The sequence below is a fragment of the Oncorhynchus keta genome, chromosome 27 (genome assembly GCF_023373465.1).
Source record: "Oncorhynchus keta strain PuntledgeMale-10-30-2019 chromosome 27, Oket_V2, whole genome shotgun sequence".
Classification (NCBI taxonomy): domain Eukaryota; kingdom Metazoa; phylum Chordata; class Actinopteri; order Salmoniformes; family Salmonidae; genus Oncorhynchus; species Oncorhynchus keta.
This window is the reverse complement of record NC_068447.1, coordinates 9,519,623-9,545,098: the sequence shown is the minus strand read 5'-3', so window position 1 is coordinate 9,545,098 and position 25,476 is coordinate 9,519,623. Positions and strand designations below refer to the sequence as shown.

General features: G+C 41.4%; 2 protein-coding genes and 1 long non-coding RNA gene across 7 annotated transcripts; 2 read left to right on the top strand and 1 right to left on the bottom strand.

Annotated features, from left to right (window-relative positions):
- The first annotated feature begins 321 nt into the window (after positions 1 to 321).
- Positions 322 to 14,070, top strand: LOC118379114 (TBC1 domain family member 22B-like). Of its 3 annotated transcripts, none has more exons than XM_052481593.1 (13): positions 322 to 626; positions 2,374 to 2,430; positions 3,160 to 3,521; positions 3,714 to 3,881; positions 3,993 to 4,063; positions 4,934 to 5,062; positions 10,146 to 10,211; positions 10,380 to 10,494; positions 11,912 to 12,018; positions 12,183 to 12,258; positions 12,434 to 12,561; positions 12,832 to 12,927; positions 13,186 to 14,070. In XM_052481593.1, exons 1-13 carry the CDS (start codon positions 571 to 573, stop codon positions 13,312 to 13,314), a joined length of 1,560 nt encoding a protein of 519 aa, XP_052337553.1. In that variant the 5' UTR covers positions 322 to 570; the 3' UTR covers positions 13,315 to 14,070. The 3 variants fall into 3 exon arrangements, with proteins under 3 accessions (XP_052337553.1, XP_052337555.1, XP_052337554.1); XM_052481594.1 differs by lacking the exon at positions 322 to 626 and adding an exon at positions 1,122 to 1,162; XM_052481595.1 differs by lacking the exon at positions 2,374 to 2,430 and having other exon boundaries at positions 326 to 626.
- On the bottom strand, positions 13,833 to 14,804 carry LOC127912424 (uncharacterized). Of its 2 annotated transcripts, none has more exons than XR_008082442.1 (3): positions 14,627 to 14,804; positions 14,386 to 14,577; positions 13,833 to 13,980 (listed from the first exon to the last, which is right to left on the bottom strand). It is a non-coding gene; the product is annotated as an uncharacterized LOC127912424 (long non-coding RNA). The 2 variants fall into 2 exon arrangements; XR_008082441.1 differs by having other exon boundaries at positions 14,386 to 14,529.
- A 2,957-nt stretch (positions 14,805 to 17,761) lies between these two features.
- On the top strand, positions 17,762 to 25,316 carry si:ch211-148l7.4 (uncharacterized protein LOC563603 homolog). Of its 2 annotated transcripts, none has more exons than XM_035766125.1 (2): positions 17,762 to 17,925; positions 22,351 to 25,316. In XM_035766125.1, exon 2 carries the CDS (start codon positions 22,366 to 22,368, stop codon positions 23,872 to 23,874), a length of 1,509 nt encoding a protein of 502 aa, XP_035622018.1. In that variant the 5' UTR covers positions 17,762 to 17,925; positions 22,351 to 22,365; the 3' UTR covers positions 23,875 to 25,316. The 2 variants fall into 2 exon arrangements, with proteins under 2 accessions (XP_035622018.1, XP_035622019.1); XM_035766126.2 differs by lacking the exon at positions 17,762 to 17,925 and adding an exon at positions 18,408 to 18,668.
- Positions 25,317 to 25,476: the final 160 nt, after the last annotated feature.

Sequence of the window (25,476 nt, the reverse complement as noted above, 5' to 3'; positions counted from 1 at the left end):
TGAAAGCTGTGGTATACCAGGGGTATGCCAAAACATTTATTGTTACTTTTCTAATTAAGTTGGTAACCAGTTTATAATAGCAATATGGTACCTCGGGGGTTTGTGGTATATGGCTAATGTACCACAGCTAAGGGCTGTATGCAGGCACTCAGAGTTGCATTGTGACAAAGAACAGCCCTTAGCCGTGGTATATTGGCCATATACCACACCTCCTCCGGCCTTATTACTTAATTATAACATGATGGAAGACGCGTGTTCAGAGAAGGTTGACTTTCTTTCGCTATAGTATTCCTATTGGTAAGTGTCTATGCACCTGTTAGACCCGTCCGCCAATCACACGTCCATGTTAATGTACTCCAAGATGGCGACCTCCACCGTTCTGTATTATACGGTATCGGCAATTGCAACAAAAGGACATTATTGACACACGTCAAAACTTTTACTGTTGGTTGCTGCAAAGACAAGCCGGTTTAGTATATCGAATCTGAAACGCTAAAATCTTCTCCAATGCTTTGTACATTTGTAGAACTGCGCGCCGTGTTAGACTGAGGGGATTTGCATTAACCGAGCATGGCCACCGACAACATAATTCCTTTCTGGAGGAAAAGCGCGAAGGTTCCAGGAAGGTATGTTTCAGTTCTCCCTCTCGGTAATGATGAATAATCTTTCGTGATTTTTTAAAGATTATAAATGTGTATTCTGATAATGAGTTAACTCTGTATTTTAGTGGGCATCGTAGCGTTGGTTTTGCGTAATTACAGTGTCATTAAATGTTAATAAAAACACATGCTTAACCTTGTTTGATAGATAGCTAGTTTATGAAGCCGTTGTGCGCAGGTTATCATTTTTCGCCATGAATCTTGTTCTGGGGGCCGCTCTGCAGAGTGGTCACTAGCTGGCACAGCCACAAAGTCATACAATCGTATTTTAAACCTAACCACACTGCTAAACCTAATAACTAACCCTAACCTTAAATTAAGTCCAAAAAGCTTTTTTCTTGTTTTCATACATTTTTACAGTATAGCCAATTTAGACTTTGCAGCTGTTCTATGGGGGAATCGCTCAGTTCTGCCTCCAGGACAAGACTCATGACAATAAACATAAACCTTCCCTTTAGGCAATACGGAAGTGGTGGTCTTTGTTGCACATTGGAGCTCATGAGGTAATCTTCATGCCTTTGTCTTGGCTACCATATGTCCACACAGCATGTCAGGTGGTCTGTAATGGGTGAATGTTGACATCTAGGATAAGCAGGAAAGACTGAGAAAATACTTCAGAAACGTCCCCAATACAGCATTACCAAATAGATTGGCATATGGCCTTTCTTGTGGAACCTCTTTATGGCTGGGAAAATTGACAGAAATTGACACAATGTGTCTCATCTCTGGAGGCAGGTGCCAAGGTAATGTGAGTGGTCTCTAAGGATTGGGTGTTGTCTTTGGTGGTAGCCACAATGCAAACACTAGGGCCAAGAACAGGAAGTAACATTTTTCCCAATCCCTGACAGAACAAGCTATGTAATAAGCTGTTATGAGATACCAACCAGACAGGGTTATTGCCATTGTACAAATGAATAGTCTACTAAAAGGTTACTAGATCATGTCGATATCCTACAATATCCTCCTAAGACCCAGCTGATGAGCCACTTTACTACAACATGAGCTATTATTGTGTTAAAGAGGCAATCTGCAGTTGCTACATATAGATATATATTTTTGTTTTTACTTATACTGTATAGCATTAAAATGTATTGCCTCATGGTTAAAACTATAATGTTGATATAATCGATAGTCAGTCCTTGAATTTAAGAGTGGGTACATTTCTCCAGCCCCATCCCTCATCTTCTTACCGACACAGTGAGGCATTGTTCTTGTTTTAACTGCTGATTGCCGTTTTAAAGATCCAGTAACTTGACTAATTTAGTCATCTACAACAGTAGGGCTATTTCTTCTCCAATCGAGCTTGGTTCACGTCAGAAACACAAAGGGAGACAGACACACGGGGGGCCGTTGGACCGTGTGTTGCAGCTCTCAGGTCTTGTAGCATCATCAGATCGGTGGTGAGTGGATTACTCTCCATGGGGCATCACTAAGGCTCTCGCCTCACGTCACATAATGTGTTACAGCTGTACTCCTACTGTACCATTTTCCAAAACCCGAAGAGAATAGGTTCATATTTGAGGGGGGGGGATAAGAAAAAATGAAGTCTTCTGTCTGCCCATAGTGGTTGCTCTGGGGAGTCTATGCTTTATGAACCTGGCAAATTCATAATGAGTCCGCTATAATGGCCAACATTGTCAATGAAAAGAGGCCTCAGTGAGCCCACGTGCTCCCAGTGAAGTGCTGCTAGGCCACTGCTCTTTCTCCTCTACAGTATACAGCCAGTTTATGGAGCACAGCATCCTCCCCTTGACCCCAGAATCCACCGCACGTAAGTGCTCTGCATGCAGCCCGCAGGGATTCTTTTTCACCCTTCATTCAGCATTTTAAAAATGTTTTATTTCTATTTGTATGCTTACTTTAGATCGTGGATGTTCGTGTCTATATTGCCAAAAGCCCTTGAACATGTGTGGATGAGAATGGCACTGTTGGTTTGATTGTGCCACGTTAACGATTCCAAACACACCGACAGCATCATTGCATTTTTTTTGTTTTGTTGGTACACCAGAATTACATTCATTTCCAATGAAACGCTGCGTTTGCCTTGCAGCATTGCGCGTTGCAGAGGCAGTTGCAGTGCGCGTTCGGTGTGGTGCACACACACACACACACACACACACACACACACACACACACACACACACACACACACACACACACACAATGGATTTATCGAACTCTGTGTGCAGTCAAAGTGTCCGCTGTAGAGCAGGAGGTGAACGTTGGAACGTGTGTTGTAGACACATCCAGATGATGCTGTTGTGCGTAACGACGCCGTCGGTGTGTTTTGAAGCGTAACACATCGGTCTTTCTTTTTACGCTATTTGTTTTGTTGTTGGCCTTTTTTATGCCATTTGGTCAGCTGTTCCTTTTTATATTGTATGTTGTCAATGCATCGTCTTGTCTTTACCATGAGAGTGCTGCAGCTACTCAATGGTATCTTCATTGTATCAGTGACATGTGGATTACATTTTTTTCCTCACCCTTTTTCTCTCTGCAGGTTTCCTAAAGACACTCCCAAGGGAAACAATCTCAAGTCTAAAAAAGCATCCAGTTTCCACGAATTTGCCCGTAGCACCAACGACGCCTGGGACATTGATGACGAGGACGATGAGGACTTGTCAGCTCCCATTCACCCCTCATCTCTCCCGTCCACCCTGCACTCCGTGCACCAGGTGCCTCCTCTCCCTTTACAACAACCCAGTGACACCACCAGGGAGCCAGACATGGGGCCTGCAGACCGGCTGGCTCCCCCAACAGCAGAGGGCTGTCTTCAGCAGGAGGAGGACGCAAACTGTGGACAGATCAATGACAGAGTGGTGGTGAAGTCCAGCAGTGAGGCCCAGCTCAACACCAATACAGGTGATGTGGACACTGGACACTAAAGTCAGGGGTGGGGTGTATTTTAGGAAACATGTCTTTGCATTTAGTGATCATATCCCATGTGGATGTATTAAAGATACTTCTCATTATCAACTAAAAACTGATATGGTTGATAGTCTGCTCTCTGCGACTTGTCCCATCATCCTCCACTCTGGGTCTCTTCCTCCACAGTGCGCTCCACCCTGCAGAAGCAACAGTCTCTCCCAGTTCGTCCTATCATCCCGTTAGTCGCCAGAATCTCTGACCAAAATTCTTCGGGGGCCCCAATCATGACAGTGCGAGACAAGAGCCGATTGGACAAATTCAAATACCTTCTGTCCTGTCCTAACACCGACCTTGGTGAGAATAAACTGCACCTTATAGATTGAAATAACTAATACAAGGCCAATGTTGTGTTTACAATGTATGTACTGTATTCTCATTCTATCTCCTGGTCCTTGTGATCCACAGAGGAGCTCCGGAAGCACAGCTGGTCAGGTATTCCACGAGAAGTGAGGCCCATTACATGGAGGCTCCTCTCTGTAAGTACCATGATGACCTTTGACTTCCTCTCTGTATGTACCATGATGACCTTTGACTTCCCTCTGTATGTACCATGATGACCTTTGACTTCCTCTCTGTAAGTACCATGATGACCTTTGACTTGCTCTCTGTAAGTACCATGATGACCTTTGACTTGCTCTCTGTAAGTACCATGATGACCTTTGACTAGGCAGAAGATCACACACAAGGAGTATGACGATTGACCCCCCCCACACACCTTTTGCCCTCAGAGCAGTCTCAATTTGTCAGTGCATGGACTCTACAATGTGTCGAAAGCGTTCCACAGAGATGCTGGCCCATGTTGACTCCAATGCTTCACACAGTTGTGTCAAGTTGGCTGGATGTCCTTTAGGTGGTGGACCATTTTTGATACTCACGGGAAACTGTTGAGCGTGAAAAACCCAGCAGCGTTGCAGTTCTTGACACGAACCGGTGCACCTGCCACCTACTACCATACCCAAAGGCAGTTAAACATTTTGTGTTGCCCACTCACCCTCTGAATGGCACACAGACACAATCCATGTCTCAAGTCTCCTCCCCTTCATCTACACTGATTGAAGTGGATTTAACAAGAGACATCAATAAACGATCAAAGCTTTCACCTGGATTCACCTGGTCAGTCTGTGTCATGGAAAGAGCAGGTGTTCTTAATGTTTTGTACACTAAGTGTATTATATATGACAACTGCACACACATTGGGTATTTGTTGAGATACGATCTACATAATCTTTACTGTAGTATTGACCCTTGACTCGTATCACTCTTCTACCCTGTTCCGGTACTGTTCACATCTTCAAGAGAATATCCTCTTTTCTTCTCTTTCATTGTCGTCCTCTCTGTCATGGTAGGGTTACCTCCCAGCCAACATGGAGCGCAGAGATCTGGTGCTGAAGAGGAAGAGAGACGAGTACTTTGGCTTCATTGAACAGTATTACCACTCCAGGACAGACGAAACTTACAAAGACACATATAGACAGGTAATACATGAGTCATCAAAGCACTAAATCCTAACAACCAATGCTACCCACTCTGGTGAGTCAGTGTTTAAGTAGGATATGCCTACTGTAGTGAGTCAATTTTGAAGTAGAATATGCCGACTGTAGTGAGTCAGTGTTTAAGTAGAATATGTCTACTGTAGTGAGTCCTTGTTTCAGTAGCCCTGTCTACTGTAGTGAGTCAGTGTTTAAGTATCCCTGTCTACTGTTGTGAGTCAGTGTTTAAGTAGCCCTGTCTACTGTTGTGAGTCAGTTTTTAAGTAGAATATGCCTACTGTAGTGAGTCAGTGTTTAAGTAGCCCTGTCTACTGTAGTGAGTCAGTGTTTAAGTAGCCCTGTCTACTGTAGTGAGTCAGTGTTTAAGTAGAATATGTCTACTGTAGTGAGTCAGTGTTTAAGTATCCCTGTCTACTGTAGTGAGTCAGTGTTTAAGTAGCCCTGTCTACTGTAGTGAGTCAGTTTTTAAGTAGAATATGTCTACTGTAGTGAGTCAGTGTTTAAGTAGAATATGTCTACTGTAGTGAGTCAGTGTTTAAGTAGCCCTGTCTACTGTAGTGAGTCAGGGTTTAAGTAGCCCTGCCTACTGTAGTGAGTCAGTGTTTAAGTAGCCCTGTCTACTGTAGTGAGTCAGTGTTTAAGTAGCCCTGCCTACTGTAGTGAGTCAGGGTTTAAGTAGAATATGCCTACTGTAGTGAGTCAATTTTGAAGTAGAATATGCCGACTGTAGTGAGTCAGTGTTTAAGTAGAATATGTCTACTGTAGTGAGTCCTTGTTTCAGTAGCCCTGTCTACTGTAGTGAGTCAGTGTTTAAGTATCCCTGTCTACTGTTGTGAGTCAGTGTTTAAGTAGCCCTGTCTACTGTTGTGAGTCAGTTTTTAAGTAGAATATGCCTACTGTAGTGAGTCAGTGTTTAAGTAGCCCTGTCTACTGTAGTGAGTCAGTGTTTAAGTAGCCCTGTCTACTGTAGTGAGTCAGTGTTTAAGTAGAATATGTCTACTGTAGTGAGTCAGTGTTTAAGTATCCCTGTCTACTGTAGTGAGTCAGTGTTTAAGTAGCCCTGTCTACTGTAGTGAGTCAGTTTTTAAGTAGAATATGTCTACTGTAGTGAGTCAGTGTTTAAGTAGAATATGTCTACTGTAGTGAGTCAGTGTTTAAGTAGCCCTGTCTACTGTAGTGAGTCAGGGTTTAAGTAGCCCTGCCTACTGTAGTGAGTCAGTGTTTAAGTAGCCCTGTCTACTGTAGTGAGTCAGTGTTTAAGTAGCCCTGCCTACTGTAGTGAGTCAGGGTTTAAGTAGAATATGCCTACTGTAGTGAGTCAGTGTTTAAGTAGCCCTGTCTACTGTAGTGAGTCAGTGTTTAAGTAGCCCTGTCTACTGTAGTGAGTCAGTTTTTAAGTAGAATATGCCTACTGTAGTGAGTCAGTGTTTAAGTAGCCCTGTCTACTGTAGTGAGTCAGGGTTTAAGTAGAATATGTCTACTGTAGTGAGTCAGTGTTTAAGTAGCCCTGTCTACTGTAGTGAGTCAGTGTTTAAGTAGAATATGTCTACTGTAGTGAGTCAGTGTTTAAGTAGAATATGTCTACTGTAGTGAGTCAGGGTTTAAGTAGAATATGTCTACTGTAGTGAGTCAGGGTTTAAGTAGCCCTGTCTACTGTAGTGAGTCAGGGTTTAAGTAGAATATGTCTACTGTAGTGAGTCAGTGTTTAAGTAGCCCTGTCTACTGTAGTGAGTCAGTGTTTAAGTAGCCCTGTCTACTGTAGTGAGTCAGTGTTTAAGTAGCCCTGCCTACTGTAGTGAGTCAGGGTTTAAGTAGAATATGCCTACTGTAGTGAGTCAGTGTTTAAGTAGCCCTGTCTACTGTAGTGAGTCAGTGTTTAAGTAGCCCTGTCTACTGTAGTGAGTCAGTTTTTAAGTAGCATATGCCTACTGTAGTGAGTCAGTGTTTAAGTAGCCCTGTCTACTGTAGTGAGTCAGGGTTTAAGTAGAATATGTCTACTGTAGTGAGTCAGTGTTTAAGTAGCCCTGTCTACTGTAGTGAGTCAGTGTTTAAGTAGAATATGTCTACTGTAGTGAGTCAGTGTTTAAGTAGAATATGTCTACTGTAGTGAGTCAGGGTTTAAGTAGAATATGTCTACTGTAGTGAGTCAGTGTTTAAGTATCCCTGTCTACTGTAGTGAGTCAGTGTTTAAGTAGAATATGTCTACTGTAGTGAGTCAGTGTTTAAGTAGCCCTGTCTACTGTAGTGAGTCAGTGTTTAAGTAGCCCTGCCTACTGTAGTGAGTCAGTGTTTAAGTAGAATATGCCTACTGTAGTGAGTCAGTGTTTAAGTAGCCCTGTCTACTGTAGTGAGTCAGGGTTTAAGTAGAATATGTCTACTGTAGTGAGTCAGTGTTTAAGTAGCCCTGCCTACTGTAGTGAGTCAGGGTTTAAGTAGCCCTGTCTACTGTAGTGAGTCAGGGTTTAAGTAGCCCTTTCTACTGTAGTGAGTCAGGGTTTAAGTAGAATATGTCTACTGTAGTGAGTCAGTGTTTAAGTAGCCCTGTCTACTGTAGTGAGTCAGGGTTTAAGTAGAATATGTCTACTGTAGTGAGTCAGTGTTTAAGTAGAATATGTCTACTGTAGTGAGTCAGTGTTTAAGTAGCCCTGTCTACTGTAGTGAGTCAGGGTTTAAGTAGCCCTGCCTACTGTAGTGAGTCAGTGTTTAAGTAGCCCTGTCTACTGTAGTGAGTCAGTGTTTAAGTAGCCCTGCCTACTGTAGTGAGTCAGGGTTTAAGTAGAATATGCCTACTGTAGTGAGTCAGTGTTTAAGTAGCCCTGTCTACTGTAGTGAGTCAGTGTTTAAGTAGCCCTGCCTACTGTAGTGAGTCAGTGTTTAAGTAGAATATGCCTACTGTAGTGAGTCAGTGTTTAAGTAGCCCTGTCTACTGTAGTGAGTCAGGGTTTAAGTAGAATATGTCTACTGTAGTGAGTCAGTGTTTAAGTAGCCCTGTCTACTGTAGTGAGTCAGTGTTTAAGTAGAATATGTCTACTGTAGTGAGTCAGTGTTTAAGTCTAGAATATGTCTACTGTAGTGAGTCAGGGTTTAAGTAGAATATGTCTACTGTAGTGAGTCAGGGTTTAAGTAGCCCTGTCTACTGTAGTGAGTCAGGGTTTAAGTAGAATATGTCTACTGTAGTGAGTCAGTGTTTAAGTAGCCCTGTCTACTGTAGTGAGTCAGTGTTTAAGTAGCCCTGTCTACTGTAGTGAGTCAGTGTTTAAGTAGCCCTGCCTACTGTAGTGAGTCAGGGTTTAAGTAGAATATGCCTACTGTAGTGAGTCAGTGTTTAAGTAGCCCTGTCTACTGTAGTGAGTCAGTGTTTAAGTAGCCCTGTCTACTGTAGTGAGTCAGTTTTTAAGTAGAATATGCCTACTGTAGTGAGTCAGTGTTTAAGTAGCCCTGTCTACTGTAGTGAGTCAGGGTTTAAGTAGAATATGTCTACTGTAGTGAGTCAGTGTTTAAGTAGCCCTGTCTACTGTAGTGAGTCAGTGTTTAAGTAGAATATGTCTACTGTAGTGAGTCAGTGTTTAAGTAGAATATGTCTACTGTAGTGAGTCAGGGTTTAAGTAGAATATGTCTACTGTAGTGAGTCAGTGTTTAAGTATCCCTGTCTACTGTAGTGAGTCAGTGTTTAAGTAGAATATGTCTACTGTAGTGAGTCAGTGTTTAAGTAGCCCTGTCTACTGTAGTGAGTCAGTGTTTAAGTAGCCCTGCCTACTGTAGTGAGTCAGGGTTTAAGTAGCCCTGTCTACTGTAGTGAGTCAGGGTTTAAGTAGCCCTTTCTACTGTAGTGAGTCAGTGTTTAAGTAGCCCTGCCTACTGTAGTGAGTCAGTGTTTAAGTAGAATATGCCTACTGTAGTGAGTCAGTGTTTAAGTAGCCCTGTCTACTGTAGTGAGTCAGGGTTTAAGTAGAATATGTCTACTGTAGTGAGTCAGTGTTTAAGTAGCCCTGCCTACTGTAGTGAGTCAGGGTTTAAGTAGCCCTGTCTACTGTAGTGAGTCAGGGTTTAAGTAGCCCTTTCTACTGTAGTGAGTCAGGGTTTAAGTAGAATATGTCTACTGTAGTGAGTCAGTGTTTAAGTAGCCCTGTCTACTGTAGTGAGTCAGGGTTTAAGTAGAATATGTCTACTGTAGTGAGTAAGTGTTTAAGTAGAATATGTCTACTGTAGTGAGTCAGTGTTTAAGTAGAATATGTCTACTGTAGTGAGTCAGTTTTTAAGTAGAATATGTCTACTGTAGTGAGTCAGTGTTTAAGTAGAATATGTCTACTGTAGTGAGTCAGTGTTTAAGTAGCCCTGTCTACTGTAGTGAGTCAGTGTTTAAGTAGAATATGTCTACTGTAGTGAGTCAGTGTTTAATTGGCCCTGTCTACTGTAGTGAGTCAGTGTTTAAGTATCCCTGTCTACTATAGTGAGTCAGTGTTTAAGTATCCCTGTCTACTGTAGTGAGTCAGTGTTTAAGTATCCCTGTCTACTGTAGTGAGTCAGTGTTTAAGTATCCCTGTCTACTGTAGTGAGTCAGTGTTTAAGTATCCCTGTCTACTGTAGTGAGTCAGTGTTTAAGTATCCCTGTCTACTGTAGTGAGTCAGTGTTTAAGTATCCCTGTCTACTGTAGTGAGTCAGTGTTTAAGTATCCCTGTCTACTGTCGGGAGTCAGTGTTTAAGTAGCCCTGTCTACTGTTGTGAGTCAGTGTTTAAGTAGCCCTGCCTACTGTAGTGAGTCAGTGTTTAAGTAGCCCTGTCTACTGTAGTGAGTCAGGGTTTAAGTAGCCCTGTCTACTGTTGTGAGTCAGTGTTTAAGTAGCCCTGCCTACTGTAGTGACTCAGTGTTTAAGTAGCCCTGCCTACTGTAGTGAGTCAGTGTTTAAGTAGCCCTGCCTACTGTAGTGAGTCAGTGTTTAAGTAGCCCTGTCTACTGTAGTGAGTCAGGGTTTAAGTATCCCTGTCTACTGTAGTGAGTCAGTGTTTAAGTATCCCTGTCTACTGTCGGGAGTCAGTGTTTAAGTAGCCCGTGCTTTGTTTCCACAGATCCACATCGATATTCCGAGGACAAACCCACTAATTCCACTTTTCCAGCAGCCCACTGTGCAAGAGGTGAGCTTCTCTCTCTCAGGTCTTCATACTAGTTGCCTGGCTTGGATGGACAGTCTGCCAATTCCTCTTTTTGATATTCTGGAGAGAAGTTTTGTTACAACGTAATAGACATGACATTTAACTTTGCATTGATTCCTGTCCTGTCTGTGCCTTCATGTGTTCAATTAGGTGTTTGAGAGGATCCTCTTCATCTGGGCTATCCGCCATCCAGCCAGTGGCTACGTCCAGGGAATCAATGACTTGGTCACTCCATTCTTTGTTGTCTTCCTCTCCGAATTTGTTGGTATGTTTGGCTGGAGGATAAGGATGTTTTTGTATGGTTTGATACATTTTTTGTAAGGGCAAATCAAGTCTTGACATTTTAAAGTGGAAATTACAAACTTTAGAAGCTATTTTAACCCACGAATACACTACAAGTTTGCAATTTCCTCCTGTGCAGTAAACAATTCTCAGCAACAAAAGCGATCAAATTAAGATCCTATACCTGTAGAGGAGGACGGGCTCAGTGTAATGGCTGGCATGGAATAAATTGAATGGTATCAAACACATCAAACCTATAGAAACCATGTGTCATTTATTCCATTCCTGCCATTACAATGTGCCTGTCCTCTTATAGCTCTTCCCAAGAGCCTCCTCTGGTGGGGGTCATAGATTTCTGTCCAACCAGATGAGGCTTGTCCATATGAAAGGAAAATGACCTCTGAATCCTCTTGAAAGGGTGTCCAATTATCTTGTTTTATATTACATACAGAAGGATTAAAGCATACATTTTTCCTGTCTGGTTATTGGTCAGCATTTACAAACCAGTCAGCATCCCTTACCCAAACTCAAATATATATATTTTTTTTATCAAACCACCCATGGGGTGAATTTAATTGGGTTTGAGTAATACTTTTTCTTTGTATCCCTCCCGGGAAAACGGTCTCAATCGACATTGAAATTACTAAAACCAAATGGAAACTGTAGAAATGATAATGGAGCTACATTTACAGTCTCTTCACTCTGTCCAGATTCCTAACAGTCATCTATAGTCTCTTCACTCTGTCCAGCTTCCTAACAGTCATCTATAGTCTCTTCACTCTGTCCAGCTTCCTAACAGTCATCTATAGTCTCTTCACTCTGTCCAGCTTCCTAACAGTCATCTATAGTCTCTTCACTCTGTCCAGCTTCCTAACAGTCATCTATAGTCTCTTCACTCTGTCCAGCTTCCTAACAGTCATCTATAGTCTCTTCACTCTGTCCAGCTTCCTAACAGTCATCTATAGTCTCTTCTCTTCAGCTTCTAACAGTCATCAGCTTCCAGCCTAACAGTCATCTACTCCAGCTTTCTAACAGTCACTCTCTTCACTCTGTCCAGCTTCATCTAACAGTCATCTATAGTCTAACAGTCATCTATAGTCTCTTCACTCTGTCCAGCTTCCTAACAGTCATCTACTGTACACTCTCTTCACTCTGTCCAGATAAGTCATCGAAACGAAAGCTAGGCAGTCAGGGAGCATCGAAAATGCCAAAACTCTTCTTCTTTTTTTTGCACATTTTTACGGCAAGAAAGAATTATCATCTTTAAGTGCGGCCCCCAGGATCTCGGTGAAGACCGAATACGGCCCGCAGAGAAATGAGTGACACCCCTGCCTCAGTGAACTGGAAGTAGGGTTGTGTTTCGCTGACCGTGCACTGATCGTTTGGGTTTACATCCACAGAGGAGGATGTGGAGAATTTTGACGTAGCTTCCCTGCCTCTTAACACCCAGAGGAACATTGAGGCAGACAGTTTCTGGTGCATGACCAAGCTGCTGGACGGAATACAGGTTAGTAATGTTAGTCAGTTATATTTCTGTGTCTGCTCTTATGGTCTTCATTCTGACCCACTGTTGTCTCCAGCAGCAACCCCACACCCTCCCCCTCCCCTTTACAATCACAAATAAAATCCTCCTGGTGACGTGTTGTTGATATTGTTGTTTAATCTGTGCAGGACAACTACACTTTTGCTCAGCCAGGGATTCAGAACAATGTGAAAGCTTTGGAAGAATTGGTCAGCAGAATCGATGGTGAGATATGATCTCCTCATGTTGTTACCGTGTATCTGAGGTGAGATCTTACCTTTTAATTCATATGAAAGTAGATCTCCGGTCTCGCATCATTTTCAGATGGCCTCAGGGTCCGTTTTCATCCTCTCTGTGTTTTCTCTACTCGCTGTGTGACTGTGTCCTTTTTCTCTCACAGAGGACATACACAACTACTTTAAGAGGTATGAGGTGGAGTACCTGCAGTTTGCTTTTCGCTGGATGAACAACCTGCTGATGAGAGAGCTGCCTTTACGCTGCACCATACGCCTCTGGGACACCTATCAGGTGACACACACACACACACACACACACACACACACACACACACACACACACACACACACACACACACACACACACACACACACACACACACACACACACACACACACACACACACACACACACACACACACACACAAACACACACACACAGACACACACATAGATAGATATTTGCATTGAAACTTTGTGTTTAGTTTTGAATGTCTGAGTGATTTATAGAGATGATGTGTACGTGTTCTACACATGCTGACCTGTCGTGTATCCCTGCAGGCTGAACAAGAGGGCTTCTCCCACTTTCACCTCTACGTCTGTGCTGCTTTCCTGATCGAGTGGCGCAAAGAGATCCTCTCCATGGTCGATTTTCAGGTACAATTAATTCTATCCTTTCTTGAGATTTGTTTGAGTGAACAATACTCGAGTACTTTCTATTTGAAAATGTGTACATTTTTTTGTATGACCTGACCCCTCCAGTGAAAAGCTCTCATTAAAAACAGATCTGCATATTTCGGTGTTCATGACACTGCAGATTGTGACTTGAGGTCCACCGGGGTTTATCTACACACTTCCACCCACCCGGTTCCAAACATGGTATTAATGTCATCAAATGTCTCTTTGGCTTTCCAGGGTCTTCTCATGTTACTCCAGAACCTTCCCACAATCCACTGGGGTAATGAGGAAGTGGGCCTTCTCCTGGCTGAAGCGTATAGACTCAAGTACATGTTCGCTGACGCGCCCAATCACTACAGGAGATAGGCTTCTATGCAATGGTGTAAAACAGATTCTGATATACTGTTAGGAGGAATGTAAGGCTTCCTTCCTCTCTTTGATATGACTGGCTGACATATAGCTTGCACACAGGTACAGAATCATTTGCTCAAAATAGGAACCCTCAAACCCTATTTCTACTACAGTTTTCTTGCGGGTTCTCTCTGTTAAGACTTTTATTGGCAAGTTACATTCCACTGACACTGCAGCGTATTATCTCCGAGCCACTGGCTTAGACATCTCAATAGCAGTCTGTTACAATTCATGCGGTAGGCATTGAGTAGGTTCTGGACATATACAACACAGCTAATACCTCAACTGACTAGGTATCCCCCTTTCCCTTCAACCTTACTCCTATTAGCCATAACCTTATGTGAGTTCTGGTATTGACGCTCTATACTGTTCTGGTATTGGAACTCTATACTGTTCTGGTATTAGAACTCTATACTGTTCTGGTATTGGAACTCTACACTGTTCTGGTATTGAAGCTCTACTGTTCTGGTAATGGAACTCTATACTGTTCTGGTATTGGAACTCTACACTGTTCTGGTATTGGGACTCTATACTGTTCTGGTATTGGAACTCTATACTGTTCTGGTATTGGAGCTCTATGCTGTTCTGGTATTGGAGCTCTATGCTGTTCTGGTATTGGGACTCTATACTGTTCTGGTATTGGAACTCTATACTGTTCTGGTATTGGAACTCTATACTGTTCTGGTATTGCAGCTCTATACTGTTCTGGTATTGGAGAACTCTATACTGTTCTGGCTCTATACTGTTCTGTATTAGAACTCTATGCTGTTCTGGTATTGAAGAACTCTATACTGTTCTATTGAACCCTACACTGTTCTGGTATTAAAACTCTATACTGTTCAGAACTCTATACTGTTCTATGAACTCTACACTGTTCTGGTATTGGAACTCTATACTGTTCTGGTACTGTTTGGAAGCTCACTGTTCTGGTATGAACTCTATACTGTTCTGGTATTGCAGAACTCTACACTGTTCTGAACTCTATACTGTTCTGGTATTGGAACTCTATACTGTTCTGGTATTGACCTCTATACTGTTCTGGTATTGGAGCTCTATGCTGTTCTGGTATTGGAGCTCTATGCTGTTCTGGTATTGCAGCTCTATACTGTTCTGGTATTGGAGCTCTATACTGTTCTGGTATTGCAACTCTATGCTGTTCTGGTATTGAAGCTCTATGCTGTTCTGGTATTGCAGCTCTATGCTGTTCTGGTATTGCAGCTCTATACTGTTCTGGTATTGCAGCTCTATGCTGTTCTGGTATTGCAACTCTATACTGTTCTGGTATTGAAGCTCAATGCTGTTCTGGTATTGCAGCTCTATGCTGCTCTGGTATTGAACTCTATACTGTTCTGGTATTGACCTCTATACTGTTCTGGTATTGGAGCTCTATGCTATTCTGGTATTGGAGCTCTATGCTGTTCTGGTATTGCAGCTCTATACTGTTCTGGTCGATGCTGTTCTGGTATTGAAGCTCTACTGTTCTGGTAATGCTACACTGTTCTGGTATTGGATGCTGTTCTATGCTGTTCTGGTATTTCAGCTATGCTATTCTGGTATTTACTATTGCAGCTCTTTACTATACTGCATAAATTAATGATATTTTAATCCAGAGGGGATAAATACTTGGCCATCGGTTTATGGTCTTTTAAATTCAAATGCATACTGGCATTAATCAGTATTGGTTGTCTCAGACGTTTTAACATATACTTGAAAGAACTCTGAATGGATGATGAATGTTTAAGTGATCATCGTTCAAGTTTCAGAGAGAATATATTTTGAGTTATTTCGATTTTTATCTAACAAGAGTTTTGTGGTTAGAAGCTAGTCCGCATATTTGACCACTTTGTCCCCACTTGTTCCCTTCGTGGCTATATTGAGTCCAGTAAAAGGCCAGTCTGAATATCTACTGAACAAATTGTTCAATGTAGTACAACGTGATACAATGAGGTGTCACAGCTGTTACTAATAGCCGCTCTGTAGACCAGGGAAAAGGTACTTTATTTCATTTATCTATTGTGGTGCCATTTTGAATCACAAGGCCTCAATGTGAATAGGGTGAGAATGGGGACCGTGTGTTTTTAGATGGTGTTTTATTTTGAACACTTTGAGCTACATTTTCAGATCATCTGTAGCTTAGGTTATGTTTATTTCAACTGATTACTAGCTATTTCGCTTTGTAATTCTCAGGCTTGATTTTTCACATTCAGATTAGTCACACTTTCTTTTTAGATTATTTGAAACTGGGGCACATATGAAAGTTTGCTAAATTGTTTCAAAATTAAGTTGTCATTTGAAACTGATGAGACCTTCAAGTAATGTACATTTAAGAGTATCTGACACTTTACCAAATGTATATTTTGTATGTTTGCGGTGTCCATAACATGCGCTGAAGATTTTGCCTTGTTTATTTCCTCTTTCTGAATATATATACAAAGCAACCAGTGCAATCTAAATGAACAATCTGCAACACGATGTAATGACCATCCAGGAAGCTCTTCAGAAAGGAGAGAAAAATGAATGTTGTACTTCCCTGTTTGTGGTTTGCAACAGCATCTACTCTTATTTAGTATGTTTAACTTAAACACTTGTCTGTAAACTTTAATAATATAGAAGTGGAAATTGTGTATATTAAGAATTCAAATGTTAAGATTTGTTTTTCAGTAAATGAATGTGTTTTGACTTGCCTCTGAGGGTTGTCTGCTAATGCTGGTGTTGATATTCAAAGGCACCTTTTAGTAGCCCTCCCGAGTCCCTACACAGTTACTTGATCTGTTGGAAACTGTGATATCAACACAGCTGTATTTCAAGTCTGTAATGATGCCTTTGTTATAAGCATTTGTAATGCACTTTGACTAGCATAGAAAACTGAAATGTTATCATTTGCCCTGTTTTGTTTGTACAGCATTTGTGTTTCAATTTAAATATTGGGGTTATGTAGTAGCTTACCTGCTCTGACCTCACTTAGGGGACGTAAAGCAGGAATAGTAATTACATTTAAACAATGGAATGTGAATATTTATGCTATTATTTTACCAACCTTCATAACCATTTCTCTGCTATGGTACGAAAGGTTTGACAATCATTATTTAGATTTGTATAATTCTTGTATTGGCATTGAGGTTCAAGTTTATGAAATTGACATGTGGATATGGCATTGAACAATATGGAGTACATTTGTTTTGTCAGGTTTTAGTGACTCGATGACAACCTAAAAAAAAAATGTTTTAACTCAAGTTGGGGTTTTTAATCATCAGTTCTAGGACAGTGACCTTGGTGGTATTAGACCTGTAATGATATGAATTAACTTCATGATACTGAGGAAACAGAAGTGCCATAACTTCCGTACCAGTATTATTCTCATTTTGGTTTTCACAGATCACCATGTAGTTCAATTAGGATTTTTCTGCAATTTAAATCATTATACTTTTAATTTCTGCATTGTTCCCAGTGGACATTTTACCATGTCTTATCAATTCAGGGGGTTTTGTAGAGCAAATTCAGACTCATGTTCGTTGTTGGCATTTTCAAATATATAATGATTACTTTGTGTATTTGAATATTTACCTTTCAGCCTTAAAAGTAAACTATGCTCTGTCCTCATGTGTTTATTTGCTCCCAAAAATGTATGACTTTATTATTTAAATTGAATTCATTCTACATTTGTATTATTCAATCCATGTCCCGTGTTGTTTTAGAGTCATTCAAAGGTCTCACTGCATTTAGGTTTTAAAAACAAGGTGTACCGTAACGTAACCTGAATTCATTGTCTAAAATTAATCTGTAGTCATTCAGTTTTCATTTTCTTATCTTCAATGCCAAACTATTTGGCCAATAATGTTTTCAATTCAGTTCAATGCTTCTGTAGTCAATACTGGTTTTAGCCGCCTTAAATGGAGGAAATATTACAGTAATCTGCTGTATATAAATGTTTTGTTTACATTAAAGGATTGCTACCCTTTGTTTTGACTGAGTCATGGTGTTGTGCATATAAGAGGGGTCGTGGGAGAGGATGCATACCTCACCTCATTGAAATACATGTGATAAACTCAGATGGATGGAGGTAAGTGAGCAGACTTTTTTTGTTGTTGCACATTGATGCCCACATTGATTTCCACATAGAGAGCAGAGTTGATTTGAATTGCCATGCTAAATCTGATCATTTACACTTTGCAACACTTTGAATGTACATACTAAATCTGCTGTTTTTATATACTCTCTGGATAAATCTAATACTTAAATATTTTACTGTGCACTTCATTCTCTAATCATAAACCATGGGGTTCAACTCTACCATTATTACCAACTTTCCTGAAGCCATTTGTGTTCTTGAATGCCTCATTGGTCGAAAAGAAAGTACCAGAATGCAAAGTTTTGTAGTCCTACCAAAGCTCAAAAGTACACAAACAACTTGGCTTCACTTTGGAACACATGGCTACGGTGCTGCACGGAAATGAAAACAACGTTTTGGTATCCAAGTATTTATCTTAAAAAAAATAAAAATGACTTCCATTAAACTTGTTGGAAACTGATATGTCGCCAATATTCAGATTTGTTTGACCAACAAAGGTAGGCTAATTGCGTTGCATGTTTTAACATTCTGCCTTGTTTTAGCTAGCTAGTTAGCCGACTAAACTCCACAATGTCGATGGCTAACAGTAACATTAGTGTGGACGTCAATAAATGTTTTTTTAAAAACTACTGATTTGAGCACCCAAAGATCAGCCCGCAATTACGAATAACAATATCGTGTTTAATTGTCGGCTATTCTTTGTGTGCTCAAATCAGTAGTTTAAAAAAAATGTGTGTGTATACAAACGTAAAATCGTGGAGTTGAGGTTAATAGCCTAGTTAACGCTAGTAGCAATAGCGATTTCCTGCATAATGTTTCATTCGATTTGCTTTATTACCACGTTATCACTGCACGTAGCCTGTTGTTGTTGTTGTTGTTGCTATACAGGCGGTAAAGCTTTTCAGTCGTTTAGAAATGGGGAAATGCCTACACTCACCTACCACACAGTCCACCATTACATTACACAGAAGTCATTGGACGAAGGCGTTTTGTTAATAAGAGCCCGGTCTGAACATTAAAACGCATCGCGGTTTTGGAAACATACGGCCCTTATCTTTCATGGCAGGGAGAAATCTTTTTTTTATTTTTTTTAACTAAAGGTTAAATTGATAAAACACCATTTTTATAGGATTCCGACACGGGTTATATTTCCATGTTATATAGCACGTGTTTACAGAAAACGGACTGAAGATGGTGGACTACCTGGGCTAATTGTAACTACCTGCGTCTCCGAACACCTGTATGTTATCAGAATATGTTCTTCACAAATGTGTTACTGACAAATGCTGTCGGCTGCAACGGTGTTAAAACGCTGTACAAGTAGTGTGTGTTTGTGAAATTATTTTGATAGGATATGAAAGTAGAGGGATTATGTTTCTAGAGCCGTACCGCAATTGACAATCAATGCACATTTAGATGAAGTATTTGGCTGTTTTGGCATTGAGTACATTTGCCTTTATAACAAAACATGGAATGGTCTTCCACTATAAGGAGGAATGTTATAGGCTCCTTTAGTCTATCATTGGGCTACCACCCAGCTAGCCACATTTGCAGTGGCTGCTGGGATTCCATTTAAAAAAAAAACCTTTGTCAGTAGCTATACAACAAGTTATTGCTCACTTATACCGTTGAATCATATCTCAGTGGAAAGCTTAGATGCACATTTCCAGAATGTTCAGGTCAACAGAAATGTAAACCGTTTGATCTCTAGAGAACATGTCACAATCACCTGTATTTGGATGGCTTTATACACGGAAACCCTGAATCATTTTCAACTTTTGTTTGACAATTGGTTCTAACTTCTGAAATGATATAAACTTTGGAAACATCAGCTAAAAATAATTGTTTAAAAATCGCCCATATTGTGACATTTAAAATGGTGGATGCTTAGCCATAGAATTCCATGTAAATGGGGCAGCTATATTTTTGAATTTCAACTTTGGTGACAGGCACCAAATTGTGCACACGGCTAGAACAGGGGTTTAAAAAGGATTTGTACATATCGGGCCATCACAGAATTCACCCATTAACTTCCCCTTAATCCCACAGAATCCTTTTCCCAATATGGCTGCCAAACAACTCAATTGGGGTCTTATTGGATAATTTCACATGGCGATACCTGTATGAAATATAATTGTAGTATGTACAGAAATATCTTAATGTTCATATAGTGATGTAGAATACACAACCACATGAGCCAGGTGTGCCAGATTATGTAAAGTTGTCAAATTATTCACAGAATTTGTTTTTTTCTTTGAGGAATATAAACCATTCCATTGCAATGTACAGTAGTAAAATCCAATGTTGGGCCTGTTGAGGCCAATTACATTACTTTTAGTATTGTAGTAACAGACCAATCTGCTATGCCCCCATAGTAAGAACACATTGTCATTTAGACTAACCATGTGTAATGGTTTGCTGCTCTTACAATCCCATGACCCTATTGGCATTACTGTGGAATCTTAACATTGTAATGTATGCAGCAAGGTTCTCGTCCTCTGCTTTTTTGGGCACATTCTTACCAGAATTCTGTGAATAATTTAACATCCATATATACACACAGTGGGGAGAACAAGTATGAGACACTGCTGATTTTGCAGGTTTTTCCTACTTACAAAGCATGTAGAGGTCTGGAATTTTTATCATAGGTACACTTCAACTGTGAGAGACGGAATCTAAAACAAATCCAGAAAATCACATTGTATGATTTAAGTAATTAATTAGCATTTTATTGCATAAGTATTTCATACATCAGAAAAGCAGAAGTTAATATTTGGTACAGAAACCTGTGTTTGCAATTACAGAGATTATACGTTTCCTGTAGTTCTTGACCAGGTTTGCACACACTGCAGCGGGGATTTTAGCCCACTCCTCCATACAGACCTTCTCCAGGTCCTTCAGGTTTGGGGGCTGTCGCTGGGCAATACGGACTTTCAGCTCTCTCCAAAGATGTTCTATTGGGTTCAGGTCTGGAGATTGGCTAGACCACTCCGGGACCTTGAGATGCTTCTTACGGAGCCACTCCTTAGTTGCCCTGGCTGTGTGTTTCGGGTCGTTGTCATTCTGGAAGAACCAGCCACGACCCATCTTCAATGCTCTTACTGAGAGAAGGTGGTCGTTGGCCAAGATCTCGTGATACATGGCCCCATCCATCCTCCCCTCAATACGGTGCAGTCGTCCTGTCCCCTTTACAGAAAAGCATCCCCAAAGAATGATGTTTCCACCTCCATGCTTCACGGTTGGGATGGTGTTCTTGGGGTTGTACTCATCCTTCTTCCTCCAAACACAGCGAGTGGAGTTTAGACTAAAAAGCTCTTATTTTTGTATCATCAGACCACATGACCTTCTCCCATTCCTCCTCTGGATCATCCAGATGGTCATTAGCAAACTTCAGATGGGCCTGGACATGCGCTGGCTTGAGCAGGGGGACCTTGCGTGCGCTGCAGGATTTTAATCCATGACGGCGTAGTGTGTTACTAATGGTTTTCTTTGAGACTGTGGGCCCAGCTCTCTTCAGGTCATTGACCAGGTCCTGCCATGTAGTTCTGGGCTGATCCCTCACCTTCCTCATGATCATTGATGCCCCACGAGGTGAGATCTTGCATGGCGCCCCAGACCGAGGGTGATTGACCGTCATCTTGAACTTCTTCCATTTTCTAATAATTGTGCCAACAGTTGTTGCCTTCTCAGCAAGCTGCTTGCCTATTGTCCTGTAGCCCATCCCAGCCTTGTGCAGATCTACAATTTTATCCCTGATGTCCTTACACAGCTATATTATAATACAGGTACAAAAGGTGCAGAGGTGGAGAACAGGAAGGCTTCTTAAAGAAAAACTAACAGGTCTGTGAGAGACAGAATCCTTACTGTTTGGTAGGTGATCAAATACTTATGTCATGCAATAAAATGCAAATTAATTACTTAAAAATCATACAATGTGATTTTCTGGATTTTTGTTTTAGATTCCATCTCTCACAGTTGAAGTGTACCTATGATACAACAATTACAGACCTCTACATGCATTTTAAGTAGGAATACACTGCCGATTTTGCAGGTTTCAAATACTTGTTCTCCCCACTGTGTGGGGCTCCCGAGTGGTGCAGTGGTCCAAGGCACTGCATCTCAGTAGCATCACTACAGACCCTGGTTCGATACCAGGCTGTATCACAACCGGCCGTGATTGGGAGTCCCATAGGGCGTCGCACAATTTGCACAGCATGGTTAGGGTTTGGCCGGGGTAGGCCGTCATTGTAAATTAGAATTTGTTCTTAACTTGCCTAGTTCAATTTTAAAAAAAATATGGCACACCTGGCTCATGTGGTTGTGTATTGTGGTCGCTATGGACATTTTAAGATATTTCTGTGCTAACTACAATTATATTTCATACAGGTATCGCCATGTGAAAGCCAATAAGACCCCATTGAGTTATTTGGCAGCCATATTTCATAAAATAACATTGTTTGTCATATGGGGAAAATATAAGTGGATGGAGGGATGACAGAAAGAAAGAATGCTAGCACACGCATTTTCCAACTATGGGACATAAAACCTTGAAAAAAAATCCCTATGAGACATCGGTCCAAGTGAGTCTGACGGCCCAAATTTGGGGGTCTGGCTCATGGACTATCATTGGTGGCTACGCGTCAAGGTGGAATATACCATTTACCAAACGCTTTTATCCAGAACCATTTAGTCACGCATGCATAGATTTTACGTATGGGTGGTCCCGCGATTTGAACCAACTATCCTGTTGCAATAGCAGCTGAGCTACAGAGAGGGTGACAGATATACAGCCTGTCTCTGCAGCCAACCATTAGTGCTATAAAAAGAGAGACCAGGGAAATGTTTTGTAGGCTATAGCTAAGTTTTCCCTTATCAGGATGATGAACATGTCTAATAGACTGTCCTCTGTACCTCCCAAATAGGTGCCTTGGCTGAAGATGGATGCAGTTCCCTGCAGTTGGAACACAACAAGAGTTCAGGAGTCGTTTGCTCGGACTAAGCCTGCCTCAGACACTCTAACAAAGCTGGCAAAACTTGTTGCACAAAAGCAAGATAGTCAAAGCCAAAACCAACTACTGCCTGATGTGTGCCCGTGTGTGTGCGCACAGTGCAGCCAGGGATTCTCTGACATGGCTGAGTTATTGCACCACCAGCAGGGAGAACATGCCTTACGTAAGTGTCATTGCTGCCTTTCCTGTGGCAAAGAGTTTTCTCTCCTATCCTCTTTGCAGTTGCACAAGTGCATTCATGATGCTGCTCCTTGTCAGGTCTGTTGTGGTAAAACCCAGCTAGGTGCTCCATGCAGTGCATGCAAGGCTTCAACCTCAGACTCTCAGAGTGTCCGGGATAAGTCCCGTTATCACCAGTCTCACCATCATGATAGCAGATCATATGCCTGTGCTCCGTGTGGTAAAAGCTTTAGCCAAAAGCAATCTCTGCTTCGCCATCAGCAGGCTGGCTGTAGTAAATCTGCCACGCGAACTGCAAAAGTTGTCAGCCCTCCCGCGGACTCTCCCTCGCCTGAATCTGCCATCTTGGACTCCTCTCCCCCTGACTCTCCCCCAACTGATGCCACTAGTGCCCCAGATCCCGACAGGCCAAGTCAATGCTCACTTTGCGCCAAGAGGTTTCGCTCAGGGGCTGGCCTTGCATGCCATCAGCGATCCACCCATCGGAAGGAGTGGATCATCTCCAAGTATCCTCTACTAAAAGGAGGATGCACAAATGGGGTTCATAGATTATCGAAGCAGATGGCTGGGCCACCCCAACCAAAAAGAAGAGGCAGAAAGAGCCAGCTCCTCTCCTGTCGTTCCTGTGACAGGGTCTTCCTAAGCACTGCCAAGCTGTACTTGCACAGACAAGAGTCTCACAGCAGAGAGAAGGATATCAGAAGAGATCCAAGGCCGCTGATTAGCAAGCGGAGGAAAAGGGAGACTTACCCCTGTGACGTTTGTGGTAAAGTGTTCTTGCACCATTTGTCACTTAAAGCACACGTCAAGAATCATAGTCGAGAACCACCAAGCCATGTTCAGCAGGTTGGGAAAGCAGCCAAGGAGAGCAAGTTAGGTGAGAAGACGCCAAAAAAGCCTAAAGGCAACATATCACGGAAGGTGGGAGGAACATTGGTCAAGGCTAGCAGAGGGAGACCAAAGAAAATTCCCATGAAAGAGGAAGAGGGAGAGTTTCCTTGCCCGTCTTGTGCTGAGGTGTTTTCTTTTCAGTCTGCTCTGAAGGAGCATGAGGAACTGCATCAGCCTACAGGGAGTATGAGACACTGCAGCGTGTGCAGTCAGGGCATGGGTATCTCTAAGAAGCCTGGGGCCAAGCTTCGGAGGGCCTACCATTGTGTTCCCTGCCTGAAGGCTTTTGTAACACTGGACACTTTCTTACAACATTGTCAAGATCACCTCGTTGACAGTGGCGATGAGGAAGGGAGCAATTTATGACCCTGACAGCAAAATGTGAGATGATGTTTTTTTTTTTAACAAGCTGTACTGAGTTCCCCAAGAGAATATCATGTGTTCGTGTACATTTAAAAATATGTTTAGACCACTCGCCAGAATAGCTGTTTTAATGTAATTCATATCAACATGCGATTCAAGTTGCAACAAAACATTTTTTTCTTGTGTGTGATGTCTGATACCATTAATTTTGTGTGACTGACTAACAGTGGTACGCTGTGAAAGCAGTACAGAAACAGTCTTACGAGGCCTAAATCCTCTTGATCCTAAATCCTCTTCATTTAGATATTTTATATTCCTTTACAAATGTTGGATCGGATCCAACCATCCATTTGTCATTATGGTTTAAATTAAATGAATATACGCAATAACTCATTTAGTATTGTTGCCGCGGCAGTTTTTTAAAATCTCAATATCAAATCATTTCTGGTTAACAATACCTTACTGTGTTATTTGTTTTCAATTCAAATGGTCAAAATGGAACAAAAATAGTAGCTTCTTTGCAAAGAGCAATTTCTCAAGCAAGAATTTAGCTAGGACTGTCTGGAAGTGGTCTGAGTGGGGAGGGGAAAACTGAACGCTGTTATTGGGATTGAGGTTTGGAACTCTTTCTTATTTGCTATTAATTAATTAATTCATCTACCCTACACAAATTTACTCCATGACACCAAAACTGACATTTCAGGACGTCTTTCCAAACAGCTCTTACACTAAAAGGGCATTATCATAATTTTCATAATTTCACAGTATTATTCCAACCTCACAGTGTGGAAAGAGACACGGAGTATAACAAACACTATGAACTCCTTCCTGTTATTGAGATGCCCCTCTCCTTTTGCCCTCAGAACAGCCTCAATTCGTCAGGCTATGGACTCTAAACAAAAAAACATTGAACTTTTAGATTTTTTTTATTTGGTACAGGAAAACTTTTTTTTACATTTTATTTTTTAACTCTTGATGACATTGGACTTGTGTGACACTGATTTAGCATTAATTTACTAATTATTTATCTCTGTCCGTCTGTCTTGTGTGTGATGCATACTCATGGAGCCAGTTAAGACAATGTGATGTAATATAACATGGATATTATGCAAAACAAGCAGTGATTGCAACCTTGCTGCTACTGTTGGTTTAGAAATGAGTTTACCAGGTTATCCATTTATTTTCTGCAGTTTAGTAAACCAAAAACAGAAGAAAATAAGGCTTAAAGGGAGACCTTGAGCTTCAACACTCTCTTAGTTGTTGTGGAAATAGACCCACTATGCTGTTTTACTTTCTGCGTCTATTTTTGCATCTTTTTTAAAGAAAGTCATGTTTTATTTAGGGGAAAAAAGGTTTTTAAGTTTCTACTTCAGGAAAGTGCCTTTTGTGTCCCGAGTTAGCAACCTTGTCTTAGAAAATACCTCATTAAAAGTATTCTCCCATGATGTTTTGTGTTGACTCCATTAATCTTGTTACAGAAAACAACAACATTGCTATATTATTAAATTGACACAATACTGTCTATATACACGATATCCATTACAACATAAGAAAGGATCTTGGGCTTGAAGAGTTGTTCACATGTCTCACTGCCCTGCATTGTAA